This window comes from Cloeon dipterum, chromosome 2 (genome assembly GCF_949628265.1).
Source record: "Cloeon dipterum chromosome 2, ieCloDipt1.1, whole genome shotgun sequence".
Lineage (NCBI taxonomy): Eukaryota > Metazoa > Arthropoda > Insecta > Ephemeroptera > Baetidae > Cloeon > Cloeon dipterum.
The window spans coordinates 4330744-4351549 of NC_088787.1; the positions used below are offsets into that span (position 1 = coordinate 4330744).

General features: G+C 40.9%; 3 protein-coding genes across 3 annotated transcripts; all 3 read right to left on the reverse strand.

Annotated features, from left to right (window-relative positions):
* Positions 1 to 1643: 1643 nt before the first annotated feature.
* On the reverse strand, positions 1644 to 7497 carry LOC135936748 (protein yellow-like). Its single transcript, XM_065479686.1, has 5 exons — positions 7443 to 7497; positions 4658 to 4978; positions 3626 to 4231; positions 3146 to 3302; positions 1644 to 2809 (listed from the first exon to the last, which is right to left on the reverse strand). The coding sequence occupies exons 2-5, from the start codon at positions 4967 to 4969 to the stop codon at positions 2514 to 2516; spliced, it is 1371 nt and encodes a 456-aa protein (XP_065335758.1). The 5' UTR covers positions 4970 to 4978; positions 7443 to 7497; the 3' UTR covers positions 1644 to 2513.
* A 244-nt stretch (positions 7498 to 7741) lies between these two features.
* Positions 7742 to 10802, reverse strand: LOC135936554 (protein yellow-like). Its single transcript, XM_065479409.1, has 5 exons — positions 10721 to 10802; positions 9524 to 9852; positions 8767 to 9357; positions 8382 to 8544; positions 7742 to 8033 (listed from the first exon to the last, which is right to left on the reverse strand). The coding sequence occupies exons 2-5, from the start codon at positions 9836 to 9838 to the stop codon at positions 8014 to 8016; spliced, it is 1089 nt and encodes a 362-aa protein (XP_065335481.1). The 5' UTR covers positions 9839 to 9852; positions 10721 to 10802; the 3' UTR covers positions 7742 to 8013.
* A 747-nt stretch (positions 10803 to 11549) lies between these two features.
* LOC135936773 (major royal jelly protein 1-like) lies at positions 11550 to 20404 on the reverse strand. Its single transcript, XM_065479723.1, has 5 exons — positions 20359 to 20404; positions 19208 to 19523; positions 18110 to 18706; positions 17638 to 17794; positions 11550 to 11821 (listed from the first exon to the last, which is right to left on the reverse strand). Exons 2-5 carry the CDS (start codon positions 19511 to 19513, stop codon positions 11802 to 11804), a joined length of 1080 nt encoding a protein of 359 aa, XP_065335795.1. The 5' UTR covers positions 19514 to 19523; positions 20359 to 20404; the 3' UTR covers positions 11550 to 11801.
* Positions 20405 to 20806: the final 402 nt, after the last annotated feature.

Consider the following 20806-nt stretch of genomic DNA (forward strand, 5'->3'; position numbering starts at 1 on the left):
AGCAGAGTAAGGGAAAATATAAACTGAGCTTTTTGGGAATAGCCGGAGCGAAATTCTCGATGGCTTTGCCTTCTTTAATTCGAGCCTTTTAAAAACTGGATGTTGGAACATAAATCGCGATGATTTTCAGAAAAAGTGGTTGAAAAATGCTAAAAAATATACTTAATTGTTAATTAATTCGGACCTGAAAATGAAAATACAATTATTTTAATGCGCAGTCAACATTCTAAATCTCCCCTTCAAAAATGTGTGTCCTTTAATTCTCGTTAGTGATGATTTTCACGTTAAATTTGATTCAATTTTGGTCGACTCGATTGTGTAAGAGAGCATAAAAATCCGCGCTGTGGGACGATAAGGCGCTCGATCTTTCTGTACATCCTGTTCGAGTAATCGCTTCCCCAGTTCGCTCGCTCCCGATTCTCCGGTTCGCTCAAATCAATGAAATTGACCTGAATATTATTGAATGTTAAAAATCGAGAGTTAGCCGAGCAATTCATGTCCAGATATATTAATAATAAAAAAAGGAAAACACGGAGGAAACGCTTCTTCTCCACTGCTCCAGAATTAACCGAAGCAAAATTTTATCAATCAAAATTTCCAATTCTTCATTATTTATGGTTCTGCCTGCGTTAAATCTCAGAAAATCTTTAATTCTTTAATATTCAATGGTCAAAATTAACTTTATTTTGAATTTAGCTGATGGATTCTTTAAATATTTAACAAAAATCAAAAGCAACGATGTAGCGGATTAGTAGCAATAAATTTGACCAGCATGAATAAATGTTTTCTTTACCTTAAATGCAGCAAAAACCGCTCCCCAAGTGTTAGCTGCGCCGAGAGGCTGCCTTGTCGACGTTGAGAGAGCGTCTAAAATGCGCTTTTATTTTTGATAACCCGTCGGGTTGGAGGTCGGAAATGACGTCATTTCGCGTGATAATTTTTACAGGCGACATTTGCAAAATTTCTAGGACAACTAACGTTCTGAATAAACGTCATGTCTAAATAAATCTGTTATGCGGAATTGTAAAAACGCACCCAAAGGACTGAAGCTAATGGCTCCGAGAGGTTGTCTATTCTTCACTACCAGTACCTTTCGTCAGGGATAATGTAAAAAAATGACACTAGAGTCGACGCGAAATTTATCCGACATCATTTTATGACACAATACGAGTCGATCAGATCAAAATCTTAGGAGGCTGTAGATTTTGAAGTTTGAAAAACGTGATTTTTTGTTTTCTCATGTGAATAACATTATTTGAACTAATTTTGTGACATTTTCAGGGTCCCCTAACCAGAAATGCTCTAATTTATTTTTAAAAATGAAGATATATATTCTCGAAAGTCGCAATTATTCCAGCCTCCAGTGCTGCCCCGTGATTTTTGCTGCCGTGTGCGCTTATCTTCACAGCAGAAATTCTGCCTCGCAAATCACCAGTGAAGTTGAAAATGTATGCAACGGACTCGACAAAAGCGCAGAGCAATTTGCATAACAATAGGAAATATAGAGCGTCATTCATTTCAACTTGAGCATCTTAATAAAAATTGAATTGATACGCTTTTTGAGAGGAACGTCATCTCTATGTAGATTTATAAATGGATTAGATTAAAAGAAAAACCAACACAGATTAATTATATAAAGGGAATATTGCAATATATATTTTTATTTAACTAGAAAAATTCCTACAAATAAAAGATTATTCTGTTAAGCAATAGAGAGTTATGATCATCTGTAGGTTTTTTAATTAACCCACAATTAAAAAGCAACACACTTAATTTTATATCGGAAAACTGTTTGTGTTTCCTGGCTAGAGAGGGGAACAGGGACAGGGATTGGGGGATTCCCGTCCCGTCCCTGAGGGACGAATTTTGTATTTCGGGACAGGGACAATCGGACGAGGGACAGTTTTTTCGGCAGCAATTGCAGCATTAAAAGCCTTAAGATTCTCAGCAAAAAATCTGCTTTTTCGCAGGTTTTTCCGCGATTTTGCGCATTTTTTTCGAAGCACATGTGTTTTTATGGAAAATAAAAAATTCTCATGATGGATGACCAAAAATAGGGATTTTTCAAAATCCCCAAAATCAGTATTACCGCGACTGGTTCCACCAAGAGACTAAAAATTTTAACTCTCTGCATAATTTTCTGAAATTTCAGACTCTTTTCAAGCGAGAATTGACTATTTTCGGGTTAAATTCGGAAAATGCGGAAAAACCCGAGACTGGTGGGTTTTTCCAGCTGGTTTTTGGCGCAAAAAACCAGTGGTGCATTTTTGCGCATTGCAAATTTGGCGAACCCTGCAAAAATAGCTAATTTTAAAAGTAAAGTAGAAATTTGAAAATTACGGATCAGGAAAGGGCTCGAGGGGGGACTAAACAGGGACAAGGTTAAGAGCTAACAGAGACAGGGACGAACCCGAGAGAAAAAATGGAACGGGACGGGATTATTTTTTTGGGACGGGACCAAAAACCCGTCCCGGTTCCCCTCTCTATTCTGGAAAAAGGACATTTCCGGACGATTATCCATCGAAATGTGCCTGAAAGAGGCTTGCATTCTTCCCATTTTCAGGGTCAGCCACGCAACGACACGTCTGCAAAAGGATCAGGAACGGAAGAGAGATAGAGCTTTGTGGGCGGGGCTGCGTCTTCCCAATAAATTTACTCTGGGGACTCAGATTGATAAAGAAGACTCCGAGTAGACTCTGCGCTTCTCCAGTTTTTAAAGAGGGAGGAGGGGTGGATTCTTTACGAAGGGATGATGTGGATGATTCTGTGATTTCCTGCTGTCCTGAGGTCTCATCAAGGGTCGTTGAAACTGTAATTGAAGCAATATTAAGGTTTTGAATTGAAAAATAAGTACGAACACAGAATTATTGACAAATATTAATCTTTTGAACATCGAGGACGGAAAATAATGGAATATTAAAGCCATAAGAACTGAATTAATCGATAACATAATGACAAGTTTCTCTTCCTCGTCTCTCAGTAAAATATTTAGCTTTAAATAGATTATTTTCCTATACTCGAAATCAACAACATTTTATAGGTCTGAAAAGCAGTTATTTGCTATTTTAAAGTGTAGACACGCGTAAATAAATAATATTATTTTATTTTATCCTCGTAATAGAAAGTACTCTGGGGTTTTATTCACCTGTGGATGTGCTGAATAATTTCGATTTCGCGCCGACTGCAGTATTGAGAAGTTTATAACTATTCCCACTCCTAGTTTCCTTTCGCTCCACCATCCATATTGTTCCGTTCGTGTCCAAAGCAAAAGTAAATGGCCAAGCAGCATCCAGATTTCCGACCTAAAAGAGTTCAGAGATTTGATATTGTTAGCCGATATGAAAGCAGAAATTGTCAGGAATGAAAGGAGACTTTTAATGTTGAAATTACATTTCTACAGTCAAATTGCCACGAAAATTTGCCTGTGTGACATCAGATCTGCCTTAAATTGCCAAAAACAGGAAACAGGGTTCGCCAATTGTTTCAATGTGTAAATAAAAAGGCGACAATGTTAAAAATTATTTCGTGATATAAAAGCTATCAACTTTTTTTCTTTATTTTTTGGATCTTACTAAATTTTAAAATTTGTTGGGCAGAACAAAAATTTCTCAAAGGGAATATTTACCTCGTGAAATCGCTGTTCACGAATAAAGGGCACCAATATATTCCATTTGGAGAGGTAATTCTCCCGTAAAAAGGCAGCAAACAAGACGTTGGAACTGTCGATTAACATTCTGTACGGGTTTCCATTCCACTCGCCGATGAATTTGACAGCAGCGCTTCCGCCTTCATTCTTCAGCTCAGACACAGACACCGAGTACAGTTCTTTGGAATCATATCTTCCAAGGTACAACTGCCTCGCTTCCTTGTTAGAAGAGAGGGCCAAGGAAATCCATTTTCTGCCTGCTACTGGTGTTATAGCTGTCCAGGATTTATCCGTTATACGGCTATAAATAACGATGCGCTCAGATCTTGAGTCCGTGATGTACGCAAGATAATCGTCTTGCGTTTTGTCGATCACGATATCGTGCAGCCACCTTTTATCATATGAATGAGAGACGACTGAGTCCGGGAAGTGGTGAACGCGCTCGATTGTGTCGTTGTTGACCAGGTTGAATATCCAAATTTTGCCTGGACAATTTCTGCTACCTTCATCGAGCACCCACAACCGGCCATCAGTGTCAGTTTCCATTCCTTTGGCCTCTTTAATATTCTCGCAGTTGTCTTTTTCCTGGCAAGAGAAATAAAAACAGTTACTATTAATTTAAGCAGACTTTCTATTAATTAATCGAAATTTAGCGATAAGTTCTTAAAGAAGGAAATTAATTAACTTAAAATAATTTTCTGGACGGAATGCTCTCTGCCTTTTGTCTCGTCCAGTACGAGGCAGACTCCAAAAATTAAAAGAAAATCATTCCAACTGTATAATTTAGCGTTGAACCTCACTGATATATAAAAGGGAAAAAATTGGGGAGAAAATATTAGATTTCACTGTTAATCAGTAAAATTACGCAGTAATTTAAGAATTCGTCCAACATATTAGTCGTCACTGTTAAAATACTTTATATTACATATGCCAGTTTATTTCACGTCAAATTTTCCAAATTTATTTTAATAGAGGCTTAAAAGGGGTTTTAATTCAGATTTAGAGACTTACATGTAAATGCCAGGATGGAAAAGGAGCAAGCTTCGGAGGTGCAGTCGATTTGCTGCTCGTTGGCAGCCACACCAGTGTGGCGGGAATTCCTGATTCCATATTAAGGCTAAGAAACAGCCTTTGTCCAAAAACAGCCATGTATTTAGGATAAACATTTTCCGGCCTGTATTTATCTTTAATCTTTCCAGTTGAACTGTCCGCTCCCGATGGCCAGACGAAATCGAATTCGTCCCACTCGTAGACGGTTGTGAAGTTGACGGCGTTTGCCAGGCACAGGCCAAGCAAAAAGATGGCAGCAACGAACGCAGACATTTTTTCGAGCTGAAAGCAAAAATAAAAAAATCAAATTGACTAAAAACTCGTTTTAGCACCGATATTTATTCGTGATGATCAATAGTAAATTTTGTTGCGTTAAAATCCTTCATTCATTTTAGCACTCTAATTGAAAGACTGAGCGGAGGTAAAATAGCAAAATTCTCCAAAATACAACAATTACGAGAAGCTGCGCGCTAGAAGGATCTTCGGTCCTTCGAGTGTCTTGCGCCCTGCGGGCCACTGACCTTAGATAATCGCGCCGCTCACGTCGAATCGCGAGGTCAGGTGGCGCGACATGGTGAGGGTTAGTGGTATTTCGTGATGCACAAAATTTGGCGGAGCACCGTCAAACGTGCTCGGAATTGCCGAAAAAAGCATAAAAAACCGGCACGGGAGCAAAGGTCAGGTCTGATTCCCTGAAAAAGGTCGTCAGGGTAGGGCAGGTTGAAGCCTAGACCGAGACGTATCCAACGAGGGTTCGTGGTCGACGATCGGACGAGCGATTGAATTTTGACAAAAATAAAACCTTTTTCGTGTTGATCAATTAGTATCGAAAAGGCGAAATCATTGTGTGGTATTGATTTAATTTATCCATTGGGCTCCACTGCCCACACGCAGCTGCCAAATGCTTGGCAAAACGTGCGCCGCGCCACGTCGTTAAGAAAAAAACACTAAAACCAAAAAGAAGTCGACGCGGCGCCCGCGTGCGCAAGGTTGACGAATTCAGCGATGAAATGAGCATTGCGGAGTAGCCGAAAAAAAACGTCGGCGTCGGCACTGAAAAAACCTCGTTGAATCAACCCTGAGGAAGGTTGGTGGCGACGACGGTTAAAAATCTACGCCAACTCTGCTCGAAAGTGCGAAAAAATTACCAAAAACACGACTCTGGAGCGATCTTAGGTCGGGGTACTCTCTGACTCTGAAAAAGGTCGTCAGGGTATCGCCCATGAAAAGTAAGCCGAATACCAATACGACGAGAAGTCGTGGTTGAGGGTAGCATGAGCGGTTAAAATTTGCGGAATATATTGGTTGAATATTTCTCTGAGCGAAAATGGAATATAAATCACGATGATTTTCAAAAAAAGTGGTTGCAAAAATAAAATTTTCATTTATTTTGACCTGACAATGGAAAAATACAATTATTTTAATGAGCAGTCTACGTTCAAAATCTCCCCATCAAAAATGTGTGTCCTTTAATTCTCGTTAGTGATGATTTTCACGTTAAATTTGATTCAATTTTTGTCGACTCGATTGTGTAAGAGAGCATAAAAATCCGCGCTGTGGGACGATAAAAGGCGCTCGATCTTTCTGTACATCCTGTTCGTGTAATCGCTTCCCCAGTTCGCTCGCTCCCGGTTCGCTCAAATCAATGAAATTGGCCTGGATATTATTGAATGTTAAAAATCGAGAGTTAGCCGAGCAATTCGTGTACAGATATATTAATAATAAAAAAAGGAAATCACGGAGGAAACGCTTCTTCTCCACTGCTCCAGATTTAACCGAAGCAAAATTTTATCAATCAAAATTTCCAATTCTTCATTATTTATGGTTCTGCCTGCGTTAAATCTCAGAAAATCGTTCATTCATTAATATTCAATGGTCAAAATTATTTATGTTTTGAATTTAGCTGATGAATTCTTTAAATATTTAGCAAAAATCAAAAGCAACAAAAGCGTTGCGGAGCCGTCGCGGCGGCCAACCCAAAAACCCGAAAGAGTCGAATTTTTATTTTTCTATTCTATGGGCATTAAAAAACCCGTGTTGGTCATCGCAGCGTCGGTTGGAATAGGTGGCATTCCATTTGGAGTCAAAATGGGGCGGATTCCGGCAACGCAACCTTGACAGAAAATGGCAACGCTGGGCATAAGGCTTGCATTGTACAGTGTTTCAAGGTCGAGCCAAAAAACGGTGCCGTAATTTGCCCCATTTTCGAAAAAATCTTCAATAATCGATTTCGCGTTTTATTCTTTTTGGAAAGTTAAATAAAGAGCGAGAGGATAGAAATCCCCGCTGTGGGACGATAACGCGCTCGATCTGCTCGCTGCTCGTCCTGTTCGCACGCGTTTTATCGCTGCCACAGTTTCTCAAGGTCGCTCAATCCTATGAAAACATCACGAATAATTTAACTGAAGTAACCTAGCCAAGTAGATTTGTGTACACAAAAATTAAAAAAAAAATAAAATAACACAGGTCTTTCGCACCACCTCTACTTCTGATATAAAACCGAAGCAGTGTCTTAAATTTACGCGGCAAATATTAAATCAATTAATGAATTCATTTCGTTTCTAAATCAGTCCAGTCTGTCTGTTATATTCATGAATATCTTTATTTATGGTCAAAAAAATTCATTTCGTGAATATAAAAACAATAAAAACGTTTTTAGGACTGAGCTGAAATTTTAATTTTTAACACAAATCAAAAGCATAGATGATTCTCAATAAAGCAGACCTACATGAAACGTTTTCTTTACCTTAAATGCAGCAAAAACCGCTCCCCAAGTGTCAGCTGAGCCGAGACGCTGCCTTGTCGACGTTGAGAGAGCGTCTAAAATGCGCTTTTATTTTTGATAGCCCGTCGGGTTGGTGGTCGGAAATGACGTCATTTCGCATGATAACTTTTAGAGGCGCCATTCGCTAAAGTGCTCTGACTGACGTTCTTTAATAAACGTCATGCCTAAATAAATATGTTAATTGGCTGGGAGTTTTTAGTCTCTCTTAACCAAAAATTACTTCGGTCTATTGTAAGATTTTCCCGAGTTTTTTTTATATGGATTAGAAAAAAACAACAATTTAATTATATAGGGAATAATGCAATACATATATTTTTATTTTCCTTGAGCTATTCTTAAGAAAAAAGATTATTATGTTGAAAAAGGCGATAAACCATAAAGCGTTATAATCATCTCAATGTGTTTTGAACTACCCCAATGTTAAAATAGAAAAAAATTAATTTTATATTAGAAAATTGTTTGCTGTCCGGGAAAACGAAGTTGTCCATCGAAATCTGCATCAAAATGGTGTCCATTCTTCTCATCTTCAAAGTCAGCCACGCAATTTCAAGTCTGCAAAAGGATTAGGAACGGGAGAGAGATTAGACTCAGCATAGACCAAAAAATTGTATTTTAAATTATATGTCGCTCACAGCCAACAGCCACCGGTGAAAAAATAAAAAGCGCAAGAGAAAAAATGTCTTCCGGCCCAAAATACTGTCAGCCGCCGGTGGAAATGGCAGCCCATTTTAAATATAGATCATTTAATTTCAACAACTACCATTTTCATTGAAAATATCTAAAATTGATGAGTAATTTATCAAAAAATGTCCGACTATAAGCAAGAGAGAGACTTTCGTAAATCTAAAAAATTCAGCATAAAGTTTAACCGTAATTCTCTCGCAGTTGGAGATTATTTACCTGTGGACGTGTCGAATAAATACGATCTGGCGCCGACTGCAGCTTTGAGAAGTTTATGCCTAGACTTAGACCAACCCTTAGCTTCGTTTCGCTGCGTCATCCAGAAAGTGCCGTTCGTGTCCAAAGCAAAAGTAAATGGCCAAAGAGCACCCAGTTCTCCGACCTAAAAGAGTGCAGTGATTTAATCTTGTTAGACAGACAAAGCATAAAATAGTCGGGAAGATCTCAGGAGAGGATGGTTCATTTTTTTTCTAGGATATTAAAGACAATGCCATGTTATTATCTTCTATTTAAAATTTTGCCCATGTGACAAACCACATGTTTGTTGCAACGCGCTGAAAAGGCAACCATTTGAAAATTACTGATTTTTCCGCAGATATATTACCTCATAAAATCGCTGTTCAAGAAAGGGCTCCGAAATATTCCATTTGGAGACGTAATTCTCGTATCTAAAGGCGGCATACAAGACATTGGCGCAGTCGATTAGCATTCTGTAAGGGTATTCAGTCCATTTTCCGATGAAATTAACAGCAGCGGCGCTTCCACCTCCGTTCTTCAGCTCAGACACAGACACCGAGTACATTTCTCTGGAACCATATCTTCCAAGGTACAACTTTCTCGCTCCCCTGTTGGGAGAGAGGGCCAAGGATTCCCATTTTCTCCCTGGTGTTTTAACGGACCAGGATTTGTCCATTTTTCGGCTGTAAACTATGAGGTGCTCAGAATAAGAGTCCGCGATGTAGGCAAGAGAATCGTCTGGCGATTTGTCAAGCACGATGTCACGCAGGTACCTTGAACCAGAGATGACTGTGTCCGGAAACTGGTGAACGCGCTCGGTTGTGTCGTTGTTGACCAGGTCGAAAATCCAAAGTTTGGGCCGACATCTGCCGTTACCGTCATCAGGCACCCACAACCGACCATCAGCGTCCATTTCCATTCCTTTGGCCTTTTGAATAGATTCGCACATGTCTTTTTTCTAGCAAAAGAAAAATACAAACAATTTACTCCAATTGATCAAATAAATCAAAGGTTTCTAAGAAATATGGTGTACGTAAACTAATTAAAATTGCAGTAAATTGAGAATTTTACCGGCTGCATTTTAGACTTTAGACTTAATAGAAGCATATAATTCAGAGACTTACATGAAATTCCCAGGATGGGAAAGGAGCAAGCTTTGGAGGTGCAGTCGACGTGCCGCTCGTTGGCAGCCACACCAGGGAGGCGGGAATTCCGGGAAAACCCATATCATGGCTAATAAAGAGCCTTTCTCCAAAAATAGCCATGTAGTCAAGATAAACATTGCCTGGCTTGTATTCATCTTTTATCTGTCCGATTGAAGTGTCCGCTCCTGATGGCCAGATGAAATCGAATTTGTCCCACTCGTAGACGGTTGTGAAGTTAATGGCGTTTGCCACGTCCAGGCTGAACAAAAAGATGGCAGCTAAGAACGGAGACATTTTTTGTCTTCGATCTGAAAGCAAAAATTAGAAATCCATATTAAAACGACTCGTTTTAGCACCAACATATATTCGCGATGATCAAGATTAAAATATGTTTTCCGTTAAATTTATTTATTCAGTCTAGCTCTCTGAGTAAATTTAAAATTAAATAATTAAAAGACTGAGTGGAGCTAAAAAATTTGAAAAACTCGGTTAAATTCTCTTTAAAGCGAATTAGGATTTCCAGAAATAAAATGTCGTCCTAAATTGTTTATATATTTTGAACTGAACATGAAAATACATTTAATTTAAATCACTGCTCTTTCGAAAATTTCTACCCTTTAATAAAAGTTGCTGATGATTTTCACGCTATTTCTATTTGCTCGTCATTCGTTCAATTTTCGTCAACTCGATTGTGTAAGAGAATGAAATTATTAAAAGTCCGCGCTGTGGGACGATAAGCAGGCGCTCGATCTGCACATCCCGTTCGCGTTATCGCTTACCCAGTGAACTTGAACCCGTTTCTCGTGTTCACACAATCCAATGAAAATATCACGAATAAATAAATTAAAGTAACATAGCCAAGTAGATTTGTGTACAGAAATATAAAAATTAAAAAAGAAACACACACACACTTCGTCTCCGCACCTCCTTCAGATTTCACCGAAGCGATTTAATATCTAAATTTTTCACGTTCAAAATTAAATCATTAAATGAATTGATTTCTTTTCAATATCAGTCCCTTTCTGTTATATTCATGAAAATCTTTTTATGAATGCTCAAAAATAAGTGTCAGTGCGTGAAGACACTTCAGAACTGAGCTGAAATTTTAATTTTTAACCCAAATCAAAAGCATAGATGATTCTCAATAAAACAGACCAACGCAAAACGTTTCTTTACCTTAAATGCAGCAAAAATCGTTTCCAAGTGTCAGCTGAGCCGAGGCTCTGCCTTCTCGAGGTTGAGAGAGCGTCTAAATAGCGCTTTTACTTTCGATAACTCGTCGGGTTGGAGGTCGGAGATGACGTCATTTCGCGTGATAATTATTTGAGGCGCGAGTTGCAAATAAGAGTGCTCAGACTGACGTTCCTATTTAATAAACACAAATTCTAAATAAATAATACATACGATAATTGGATAAGTTCGTCTTTACCAAAAAATTAGTTCGACCTATTGTAAAGATTTTCCTGAGAGTTTTTACTGGTACAACAAAAGTTTCAGGGTGGAAATTGAGAAAGTTAAATTGTAATATAATTTCAATGTTTAAAAACCTGAAATTGATTGTAATAAAATAATTTTTTCTTGTCCTAGTAATAAAAACATACCAAATTGAACCATTTGAGGTCAATTATAACTTTCAGGGTTTGATCCTGAGTGTCCAAACATACGAAAAAATATTTAAATTATTTTTCAGCTCGTAAATTAATTTAAAAAAAAGATGAACATGTACCTTGCTGGCGCCCTTAATAAGAGTCCTTTATTATTGCGTTTCACAGCGAGAAGAAATAGAGGCGGCCACCAGCAGAGACTCTATGAATGGAATAGCAAAGTGCAAGGGGAATAAAATTGCCAGCAAATTGTCATTTTTTTTAAGAATATGTGGCAAAACTATAGAGAAATTCTTTCAAGCTTTTATTTGATAATTAATTATTAATTATTGAATAGAATTTTTTAAGATGACCATCGTCTCTAGATTTAAAAAAGGATGCGATAAGAAAAACGAACAGAAAAATATAAAATGCAATATTTTATTTGCCTTGAATTATTCTTACAAATAAAAGATTATTTTGTTGAAAAAGGCGATAAACCATAAAAAGCGCTATGTTCATCTCTCTGTTTTTTTTTAACCAACCCAAAACTAAATTGCAACACACTTTATTGTATATAATAGTCTCAGTAAAAGACTGTTTGCTGTCCGGGAAAACGAAGTTGTCCATTGAAATGTGCCTGAAAGAGTTTTGCATTCTTCTCATCCTCAGGGTCAGCCACGCAATGGCAAGTCTGCAAAAGGATCAGATAAGAGAAAGAGATTAGACTTTGTGGGCAGTGTTTGGTCTTCCCAAGAAACTGACTCGGGGAACTCGCTCAGATTGATAATTGATACAGCGGCTGCTAATCTTATTTGAGAGATTCGCCGCTGTTGTCCGGATTCCTTCGTCGGACGTCCAGACTGATTCTTAGTATGATTTTAGGCTTATAAGGGAGAAACAATTAAACGAGTGTGTTCCCTTATTCAGCATCATTGTTTAACTGAAGCTTTTATTTACCGCAGGGCTGCCAACTAGTGGCGTGCCAACATAACATTATATCAAATCCTCCCCCTTTGAGACATCAAATTTTTTGAATTGAGGAGATCAGGAATTTGACTGATAGGGAAAATATCACGAAATAAATTACATCATTTATAGTCTTGAGTGATGGCTTGACTTACAATGCAATGGAGATCACAAAATTTATCTTGAGGTTTTTCTTGCTTAACAATTAATTAATTTTAAATTCACTTTTCACTTTTGGCTTGAATCACTAAACTGAAAATGTTTAAGTCATCACAAAGTCTTCGTACCTCTTTGGCATCTGTTTCACTCTCGCCGACTTCCTCGGAGACGGCGCCGGCAGCTCCATGCTGGCTCTGGGTGTGGCAGGATTTGGCGCCTCAGGTACCTGCTCAGATCCAGCAACAGGAGGTGGCTTTTCCGCTCTCTCTGGATTCTCCCCCCTTGATTGAGAGGATGATCTGTCTGGTGGCTCCGGAGAAGACAACTCGACTTCGACCGGAGTCGGCACGAGGTCTTGCTCGACTAGCGGCTCGAATGGGCCTCGGTGGAGCTTCACTTGGTCCAGGTGTCTCTGGATAGTGCCGTCTGCTGTTTCTGCCAGAATTCGCCTTGGTCCAAGCATTCTCACCAGCTTCGCTTGCTCCCACTTCTGTTTGGGGTCCCGATAACTCCGGACAGCGACTCGGTGAGGCTGCTCAGGTGGTTTAGGCTGCTTTGGGAGGGCTTCCAGCATTTTCTCTTCTCGGGCAACTGTTTTGTCTCTGTGGATCAATGGAACCTGTGACTTGGAAAGAATTGTTAGAGGTCTGCGTCCCAAGTTGAACTCAGCAGGTGCAATTCCAGTGGACGAATGAGGAGTTGAATTGTGGCCCAGCAAGAAACTATCAATTTTAGCTGGCCACTCAGCCTCTGGAATCTTTTTCAGGAAGTTCTTTACAGTTTGTACTCCACGTTCTGCGACTCCATTTGTTTGAGGGCTGTATGGTGGGGAGAAAATCAGGTTTACTCCATTTTGAGCGCAGAATTTCTTGAATGTGTCCGCGCGAAAGGCTGGACCGTTGTCACAGACCAGGGTGTCACATAGTCCTTGCACTCGGAAAAGCCGACGACAGTAACGAATCACCGTGTCAGCATTCATACCTCGGGTTTGTTCGGCGTCGAGCCAGCCTGACAAGCCATCTGCGGCGACAATGAATGTTTTGCCACGCTTCACCTCTAGAAAATCCAGGTGGACTCTGCTCCAGGCACGATTGGGCACTGACCAGGGGATGACAGGCGCTTTCGGAGGGGCTCGGTTGAATAACGAACACGGCTGGCAGTTTCGGCTAATATCTTCGATGTGCTCGTCCATATTCGGCCAATAGAAGAATTGCCTCGCCAGACTCTTCATTTTAGACTGTCCGAAGTGATTGAGGTGTAGCAGGGCAAGAACTTGGGGACGTAGAGCAGTGGGAATAACTGCCCGGTCTGAAAAAGTCAAAATTCCATTTGAGTATTTCAGCCTCGACCAGCGTTTCTTGTATTCGGCGAAGGCGACTGGAAGAGATTGCGGGCCCATACCTTTGAGGAGGTAGTTTTTCAATGCGAGCAAACTGTCATCTTCAGACGTTGCCTTCTGCAGCTCGTCAATTGACAAAAACTTGGCCCCATCAACCACGTTCATGAAGGCGATGGCGGGGGCTTCCATCTGCTCCTCGCAGTCCTCCTCACCGGGCAGGGGCAGTCTGGAAAGCGCATCTGCGTTTGAGTGCTGTTTCCCCGGTTTGAAAAGGATTTCAAAGTCGTAGTCCCGCAAAAAGATACAATAGCGGACTAATTTTGAGGTCAAATCCTCAGAAATTGGGTGTCCTTTCCCAAAGATGCTAATCAGGGGCTTATGGTCAGTCACAATTTGGAAATGCCTGCCCCATACATACTTCTTTAGCTTCCTGACGCTCCACACAACTGCGAGCGCTTCCAGCTCTACTTGGGAGTAGTTTTTCTCAGCTTTCTGCAAGGTGCGTGAAATGAATAAGATTGGAACTTCTTCTCTTCCATCCGCACTCACATGGCTAAGGACAGCTCCCAGGCCTCGCCTACTTGCGTCACACGAGATCCGCACGTCCTTCTGAGAGTCGTAGTACGTCAAGGCGAAGGCACCCAAAAGGCAGTGCTGGACTTCTTCAACAGCCTGCTGGCACTCTTCTGACCAGACAAACACGACGTTTTTCTTGAGCAGCCTGTAAACAGGGGCCAAGATTGACGCCTTGTTCCTGATGAACCTATCGTAATAGTTCACAAACCCAAGGTAAGCCATCAAGTCATCTTTGCTTTGAATCTTGGGCATCTCTCGCACCGCTCGGAGCTTATCCTCGGTCGGCAAGATTCCTTTTGGCGTCATACGGAACCCCAGATACTGAAGCTCTGGAACACCAAAACAGCACTTGCTTAGTTTGACTCGAAGACCCTTGGACAAGAAAACTTGGAGGACTTTTCTCGTAAGATCCGTCAGCTTTTCTTGGGATTCGGCAAAGAGGAGCAGATCGTCAAAATAAACGAACACTCCCCTTAAATGAGAGACGAGAGACTTGATGGTATTCTGAAAAATAGCAGGGCAAACCGACAAACCTGGCGGGAGTCTCTTGAACTGGAACAGGCCCAAGTGTGTGTTGATCGTCAGCACCTGGGCGGACTCGTCATCAACTTCAAGTTGAAGGAAGGCGTCCAGAAGATCCAGCTTCGTAAAGAAATATCCAGGTTTCAGTTGCACCAGCAAGTCATCCACACTAGGAATTGGGGTTGACGCCGACTCGCACGCAGGATTTACTGTGGCGCTAAAGTCGGCACACAGTCGCAAGGTTCCATCACCTTTCTTAACCCAGACCACGGGCGTGGCCCAGCTGCTGAACACGACCTTCTTCAGCACTTGGTTCTTCTCCAAGGCTCGAATCACTTCAGAGGCCCTTTCCTGCAGCCCATAAGGCACAACTCGAGCCGGCAGCCGCACAGGCTCGACGTTCTTCTTCAAGGGAATGTGCACTGGCGGACCCTTAAACTTCCCTAGCTCAGGGCGGAAAACTTCTTCCATGTCTTGGAACTCAGGTGGTACAGATGTCATCTTCAAGACCTGCGGCACCTTCAAAGCTGGGACCGCCTTCTGCACCTTCAACCCTGGAACCGTAACCTTAATGCCCAGCGGAGCAAACCAGTTTCTTCCCAGCAGAGAGGGCCCATCCTGGCTCATAATCAGCAAGTCGAGGTCACAGGGTGGCAGTCCTTTGGGTTCAAGGTGGAGGGAAACCTTACCAGCGGCTTGGATCTCATTCTTCTGACCCCACGCCGTCATCTTCACTGAGCTAGGACGGAGAGCTGCTTTATTTGGGAAAAACTCCTCAAAAGTAGACCAGCCAATCAGCGAGTAGGTGGCTCCACTGTCCACCTCAAGCTTCAGCCTCTTCTTGTTTACCTTGATGCTCAGGTGCACCTTCTGGGTAGCAGCTTCCTCATCCCTAACGCCCTGCATTTGCAGTAGATAATTTACCACTGCCTCTGCTTCCTCCCCCTCTTCGCCGGAGTCACCCTGGACATAGTTTGTACTTGACCTCTGCGATTGGGCACGGCACACCGCCGCTAGGTGTCCTCTTTTGCTGCAAGTGTGGCATTTCTCATTCTTAAATTTACAGTTTGGTCTCGTGTGTCCGGCTTTTCCGCACGTGTGGCACACGAGTTTGGCTTCTGTGGCTGATTTGTCAGACTGCTCCTTGTCAGTCTTTTTCTTCTCATTGCCCTTTTGCCAATTTTTCTTGTTCCGAGAAGGCCCAACTTTAAGGACCTCTTTAACAGCCGGATGCGAGAGGGATTTGGCACTTGCTGCCGCCTGCTCGTGTGCTGTGATGAAGGACGTTACATACTTGAAAGTCAGCTTGTCGTCGTCTTCCGTCAGCAGCTTCTGCCGAATCACGTCGTCGCTGAGTCCTGAAATGATTTTCGGCACCAGGAACAGGTCCCTAAGGTCGTCATCGTCGAAGCCGGCACGCGCGCTTAGCTCAACAAGGTCCGCAATAAACTCGGCGGTCGGTTCTCCCGCCTTCTGGAACCTCCTGAAGAACTTGTCTTGGTAAACGATGCGCTTAGGTTCTACCCGTTGGTAGTACACGGCCAGTCTCGAAGTCAGGTCGTCGAACGACATCTCAGCAATCGGCTTACCCGCGCTGAGTTTCAAAATGACACGAAAGGTTTTCGCGTCTTGGTTGTCGACAAAGATATTTCGTTTGTCTTCGGGGGCTGTGATGCGGCGCGAGCGAAAGTACATATCCCACCTTTGCATGTAGTCCTGAAAGCTCATGTCCTCGTTCGGGTCAAACGCCTGAATACGAGGCTTGTCATTGTAGACAAAAGCGGGCCTTTGATGAGACGCGTCGGCCATGCTCGCCGGTTCTGTAGCCATGCTGCACTCACGTGATGATCTTTTTTACCGCGATTTATCACGGTAATCCTCGTCGCCAATTGATACAGCGGCTGCTAATCTTATTTGAGAGATTCGCCGCTGTTGTCCGGATTCCTTCGTCGGACGTCCAGACTGATTCTTAGTATGATTTTAGGCTTATAAGGGAGAAACAATTAAACGAGTGTGTTCCCTTATTCAGCATCATTGTTTAACTGAAGCTTTTATTTACCGCAGGGCTGCCAACTAGTGGCGTGCCAACATAACATTATATCAATAATAATATCGGTTATTGCTGGTCGCTCCCACTTTTGGCACACTCGCCCACAGTAAGCGGCGTCAATAAGTGACACTTTGCGCGCTAAAAGTGGAAGCGACCAGCAACCAATCAGCGCGCTCGCCCGCGTCACGTGACCAGAACCTCTCGCCGGAAAGAGCATGAGCATGAAATGCATGCGCTAATTTCTCAAAATCGATTCGTTTTTCGTTTTTTGTTCTAAAATGTGTAATAGTTTAACTCGTCGGCTTCCCATTGGTACCGACGAAATATTTTTTGTCCAGTCAGAGCGCTTTGAGGAGCGATCACGCGAGGGTATTTAACATGGCCAGTATAGGGAAAAAAGGGAAAAAAGCAGCGTAGTGCTGCAGCCGAGCACATTTCTTACGCGCGTCACTTTCTTTATACACTTTGGTGTCTTTTTTTTTTAAAAAAATCTTAAATTAACATAATTAACTGGTGAAAGCTTTTATCAAACAAATTCCAACAAAACGCGAAACAGATTTAAGTAACAACTCAGAATTTTTGATAATTCTAATATTTTGAATCTTAATAAGGAGGGAAAATATTGCAATAATGTATCCAAGAGAACTGAATTATAAAAAACATGGCATAATGACAACTTTTTCTTCCTCGTCTCTCAGTGAAAAAATACAAATAAATTAACGATTAAAATTTTTAGCTCAAACCAGAATATTGTCTATTTTTCCGTACTTGAAATCAACAATATTTTATGAGGTTTGAAAATCAGTATTTGATATTTTAAAGTTTAAATGAATTTCAATAAATAACATTGAATAGCATTTATATTTATCGTTTTATGCTCTAGGATTTCATTTACCTGTGGATGTGTTGTATAAATAAGATCTTGCGCCGACTTCAGCCTTGAGTAGTTTATGCCTAATCCCAAATTCAGTTTCATTTCTCTCCGTCATCCAGAAACTGCCGTTCGCGTCCAAGGCAAAAGTAAATGGATATCCAGCACCCAGTTGTCCGACCTAAAAGAGTGCAGTGATTTTATATTGTTAGCCCAACAAAGTATAAATTATCGGGTATAAAAGGAGACTTTTATATAATTACGTTAATTAAATTTCCACCAAAATTTGCCTGTGTAACAGTAGCAGATTGTAAAAAAGGGTTCACCAATAATTGTTTCAATGTTTAAAAAGGGCGTCCGTGTTAGAAATCACGATAAAAAATTTTCGTGACATAATAAAACTATAGATCTTTTATTCTGTTAAACATTTTTCTCCATTTTGCAGAACATTTGTTAGGCAGCACCAAAATTTCAGTTTTTAAAAGGAAATTTTTACCTCATGAAATCGCTCCTCGTGAAAGGGTGTCGAATTATTCCTTTTAGAGGTGTAACTCTGGTAGTTAAAGGCGGCATACAAGACATTGGCGCTGTCGATTAGCATTCTGTAAGGTCTTGCAGTCCATTTGCCGATTAATCTCCCAGTAGCGTTTCCGCCTTCTTTCTTCAGCTCAGACACCGACACCGAGTACAGTTCTTTGGAACCATATCTTCCAAGGTACAACTGCCTCGCTTCACTTTTAGTAGAGAGGGCCAAAGTAGAAATACGTACCCCTGGTATTTTGACTGACCAGGAATTTTCCGTTTTACGGCTATAAACGATGATATTCTCAGAAGAAACTTGCGTGATGTACGCAAGGTAATCGTCTTGCGTTTTATCCAGCACGATATCATGCAGCCACCTTTTATCAAATGAATGAGAGACGACTGTATCCGGGAACTGGTAAACGCGCTCGGTTGTGTCGTTGTTGACCAGGTTGAATATCCAAAGTTTGCCCGCACATTTCTTGTTACCGTCATCTAGCACCCACAACCGTCCATCGGTGTCCGTTTCCATACCTTTGGCCCACTGGATAGAATCGCAGTTGTCTTTTTCCTGGCAAGACAAATAAGAAAAACAGTTACTATTAATGTAAGCAGACTATTATATCGATTTTTTTTTATTAATTAATCGATATTAAAAGTGATGAAAATTATTATAAAAGCAGCAACAAGGAAATTAATTAACTACTTAAATTAATAAAAAATGATTTTTCCGACTTAATGAACTCTCCCTTGTGTCGCTCAGTACCAGACTACTACAAAAGTTAAAAGAACTTTTTCTAATTTTTCCAACTGTATAATTTTGCGTGGAACACGTCACTGAAATTTGCTGTTATGTAAATTTTTATTTTCACTAAAAACTCAAAGGAGTGAAGGTTCAAAGTCTAAGAGTTTTCCTCAGAAACGCATTAATTTGAGAATTTGTACGACATTTTAGACGTCATAACTGTAAAAATATTATTTATAATATGCAATTTTATTTCACGTCAAAGTTTCTCAACTTATTCTAATATGGTATAACATAAATTAGTATTTTCAATCAGTAGAGATTTACGTGTAAATTCCAGGAAGGGAAAGGAGCAAGCTTTGGAGTTGCAGTCGAAGCTCCACTCGTTGGTAGCCACACCAAAGTGGCGGGAACTGCGGATTGCGTTTCAATGCTGAGGAACAGCCTTTCTCCAAAAACAGCCATGTAATCAAGATAAACTTTCGATGATTTAAAATTCTGTTTGATCTGTCCGTGTGAACTGTCCGCTCCTGATGGCCAGATGAAATCGAATTCGTCCCACTCGTAGACGGTTGTGAAGTTGACGGCGTTTGCCAGGCACAGGCCGTGCAAAAGGATGGCCGCAAAGAACATTGTGTTCGAGCTGAAAGCAAAAACAAATCAAATTGAAAAACGTAAGTAAAACATATTTCATCACTGCTTTTCCCCTAAATTGTTATTAATTTTTTGTTAATGTTTTGCTCAACAAACACTCAAAAAGGAAGTTATCATCAATTATAGATATCAAGCGCCGATATCGAGAGATCAGAATCGTGAAAATATATATTTTTCGAAACATAAAATATTTTCTAACGAGTCTACGGTGAATGGCTGGACTGATTTTGGATTTCAGCACGTTAGAAGAAAGCATACGAATGTACTGGAGCAGGATTAGGATTGAGTCTGAAATCGCAGCGGAAGTGCCTTTAAATTAAAATTTTTAACAGAGTATACGGTGGCGCCATCTGTTTGCGGCTTCAAACATTAATATGGCTCGTGCAATTTTTGTTGTCTCGATTGAGTAAGAGAACGAATGAATAAAATCCGCGCTGTTGGACGATAAGCGCTCGATCTGCACGTCCTGTTCGCGCGCGTTATCGCTTCCCCAGTGAACTTGCACCCGTTTCTCACGGTCGCTCAATCCAATGAAAATATCACGATAAAATAAACTGAAGCCGATTTTGTGTCCAGAAATTAATAAAAAAAAATTAGTCTTCACTCCTCCTTCAGATTTAACCGAAGCAATATCTCAATTTTCGGGTTCAAAATTAAATAAATTCATTTCTTCTATATACCTATCTGTTAAATGTCTAAAAATCTTTATTTAAAAAATTCAATGGTAAAAAATAGTTCGATTTTGCGCTGAGCTGAATTTTCAATTTTTAACCCAAAAGCAAAGAGTTGCAATAAAAGAGATCAACACGAAACCTTTTCTTTACCTTGAATGCAGCAAAAACCGCTCTCCAAGTGTCAGCTGAGCCGAGACGCTGCCTTGTCGACGTTGAGAGAGCATCTAAATAGCGATTTTACTTTTGATAACTCGTCGGGTCGGAGGTCGGAAATGACGTCATATCGCGTGATAATTTTTAGTCGCAAATTTACTCGGGCTCACGTTCTAAATAAATATGTTTTTAGTCCGTGTTTTATACCAGATTCAAAAGGCATTTTCGTGCACATAGAAAAAAAAATAAATGGTTCACCATTTTTCTGCTTCACCGCGCATGCAGATGAACTGCTCGGGCCACTGCGATAGAGAGAGCGTTTGATATCACCCCAGTGGCCATTCCACGTGGACTCCACGGGGATCCTACGTGGATGATCCACGGATCCCACGTGGAAACCACGTGGATGGTCCACGTGGATTCCCCGTAGAAATTGTCCGCCCGA

What these genes read in the sequence shown, in the direction of transcription:
- LOC135936748 (XM_065479686.1), bottom strand. Translation starts at nt 4,969, where the DNA reads ATGTCTGCGTTCGTTGCTGCCATCTTTTTGCTTGGCCTGTGCCTGGCA. An exon ending in TTCCATCCTGGCATTTACAT is followed by an intron (nt 4,232 to 4,657) that starts GTAAGTCTCTAA and finishes TTCTCTTGCCAG; the next exon opens with GAAAAAGACAACTGCGAGAA. An exon ending in ATTATTCAGCACATCCACAG is followed by an intron (nt 2,810 to 3,145) that starts GTGAATAAAACC and finishes CTTCAATTACAG; the next exon opens with TTTCAACGACCCTTGATGAG.
- LOC135936554 (XM_065479409.1), bottom strand. Translation starts at nt 9,838, where the DNA reads ATGTCTCCGTTCTTAGCTGCCATCTTTTTGTTCAGCCTGGACGTGGCA. An exon ending in TTGAACAGCGATTTTATGAG is followed by an intron (nt 8,545 to 8,766) that starts GTAATATATCTG and finishes GCACTCTTTTAG; the next exon opens with GTCGGAGAACTGGGTGCTCT. An exon ending in TTTATTCGACACGTCCACAG is followed by an intron (nt 8,034 to 8,381) that starts GTAAATAATCTC and finishes ATCCTTTTGCAG; the next exon opens with ACTTGAAATTGCGTGGCTGA.
- LOC135936773 (XM_065479723.1), bottom strand. Translation starts at nt 19,513, where the DNA reads ATGTTCTTTGCGGCCATCCTTTTGCACGGCCTGTGCCTGGCAAACGCC. An exon ending in TCCCTTCCTGGAATTTACAC is followed by an intron (nt 18,707 to 19,207) that starts GTAAATCTCTAC and finishes TTGTCTTGCCAG; the next exon opens with GAAAAAGACAACTGCGATTC. An exon ending in ACGAGGAGCGATTTCATGAG is followed by an intron (nt 17,795 to 18,109) that starts GTAAAAATTTCC and finishes GCACTCTTTTAG; the next exon opens with GTCGGACAACTGGGTGCTGG.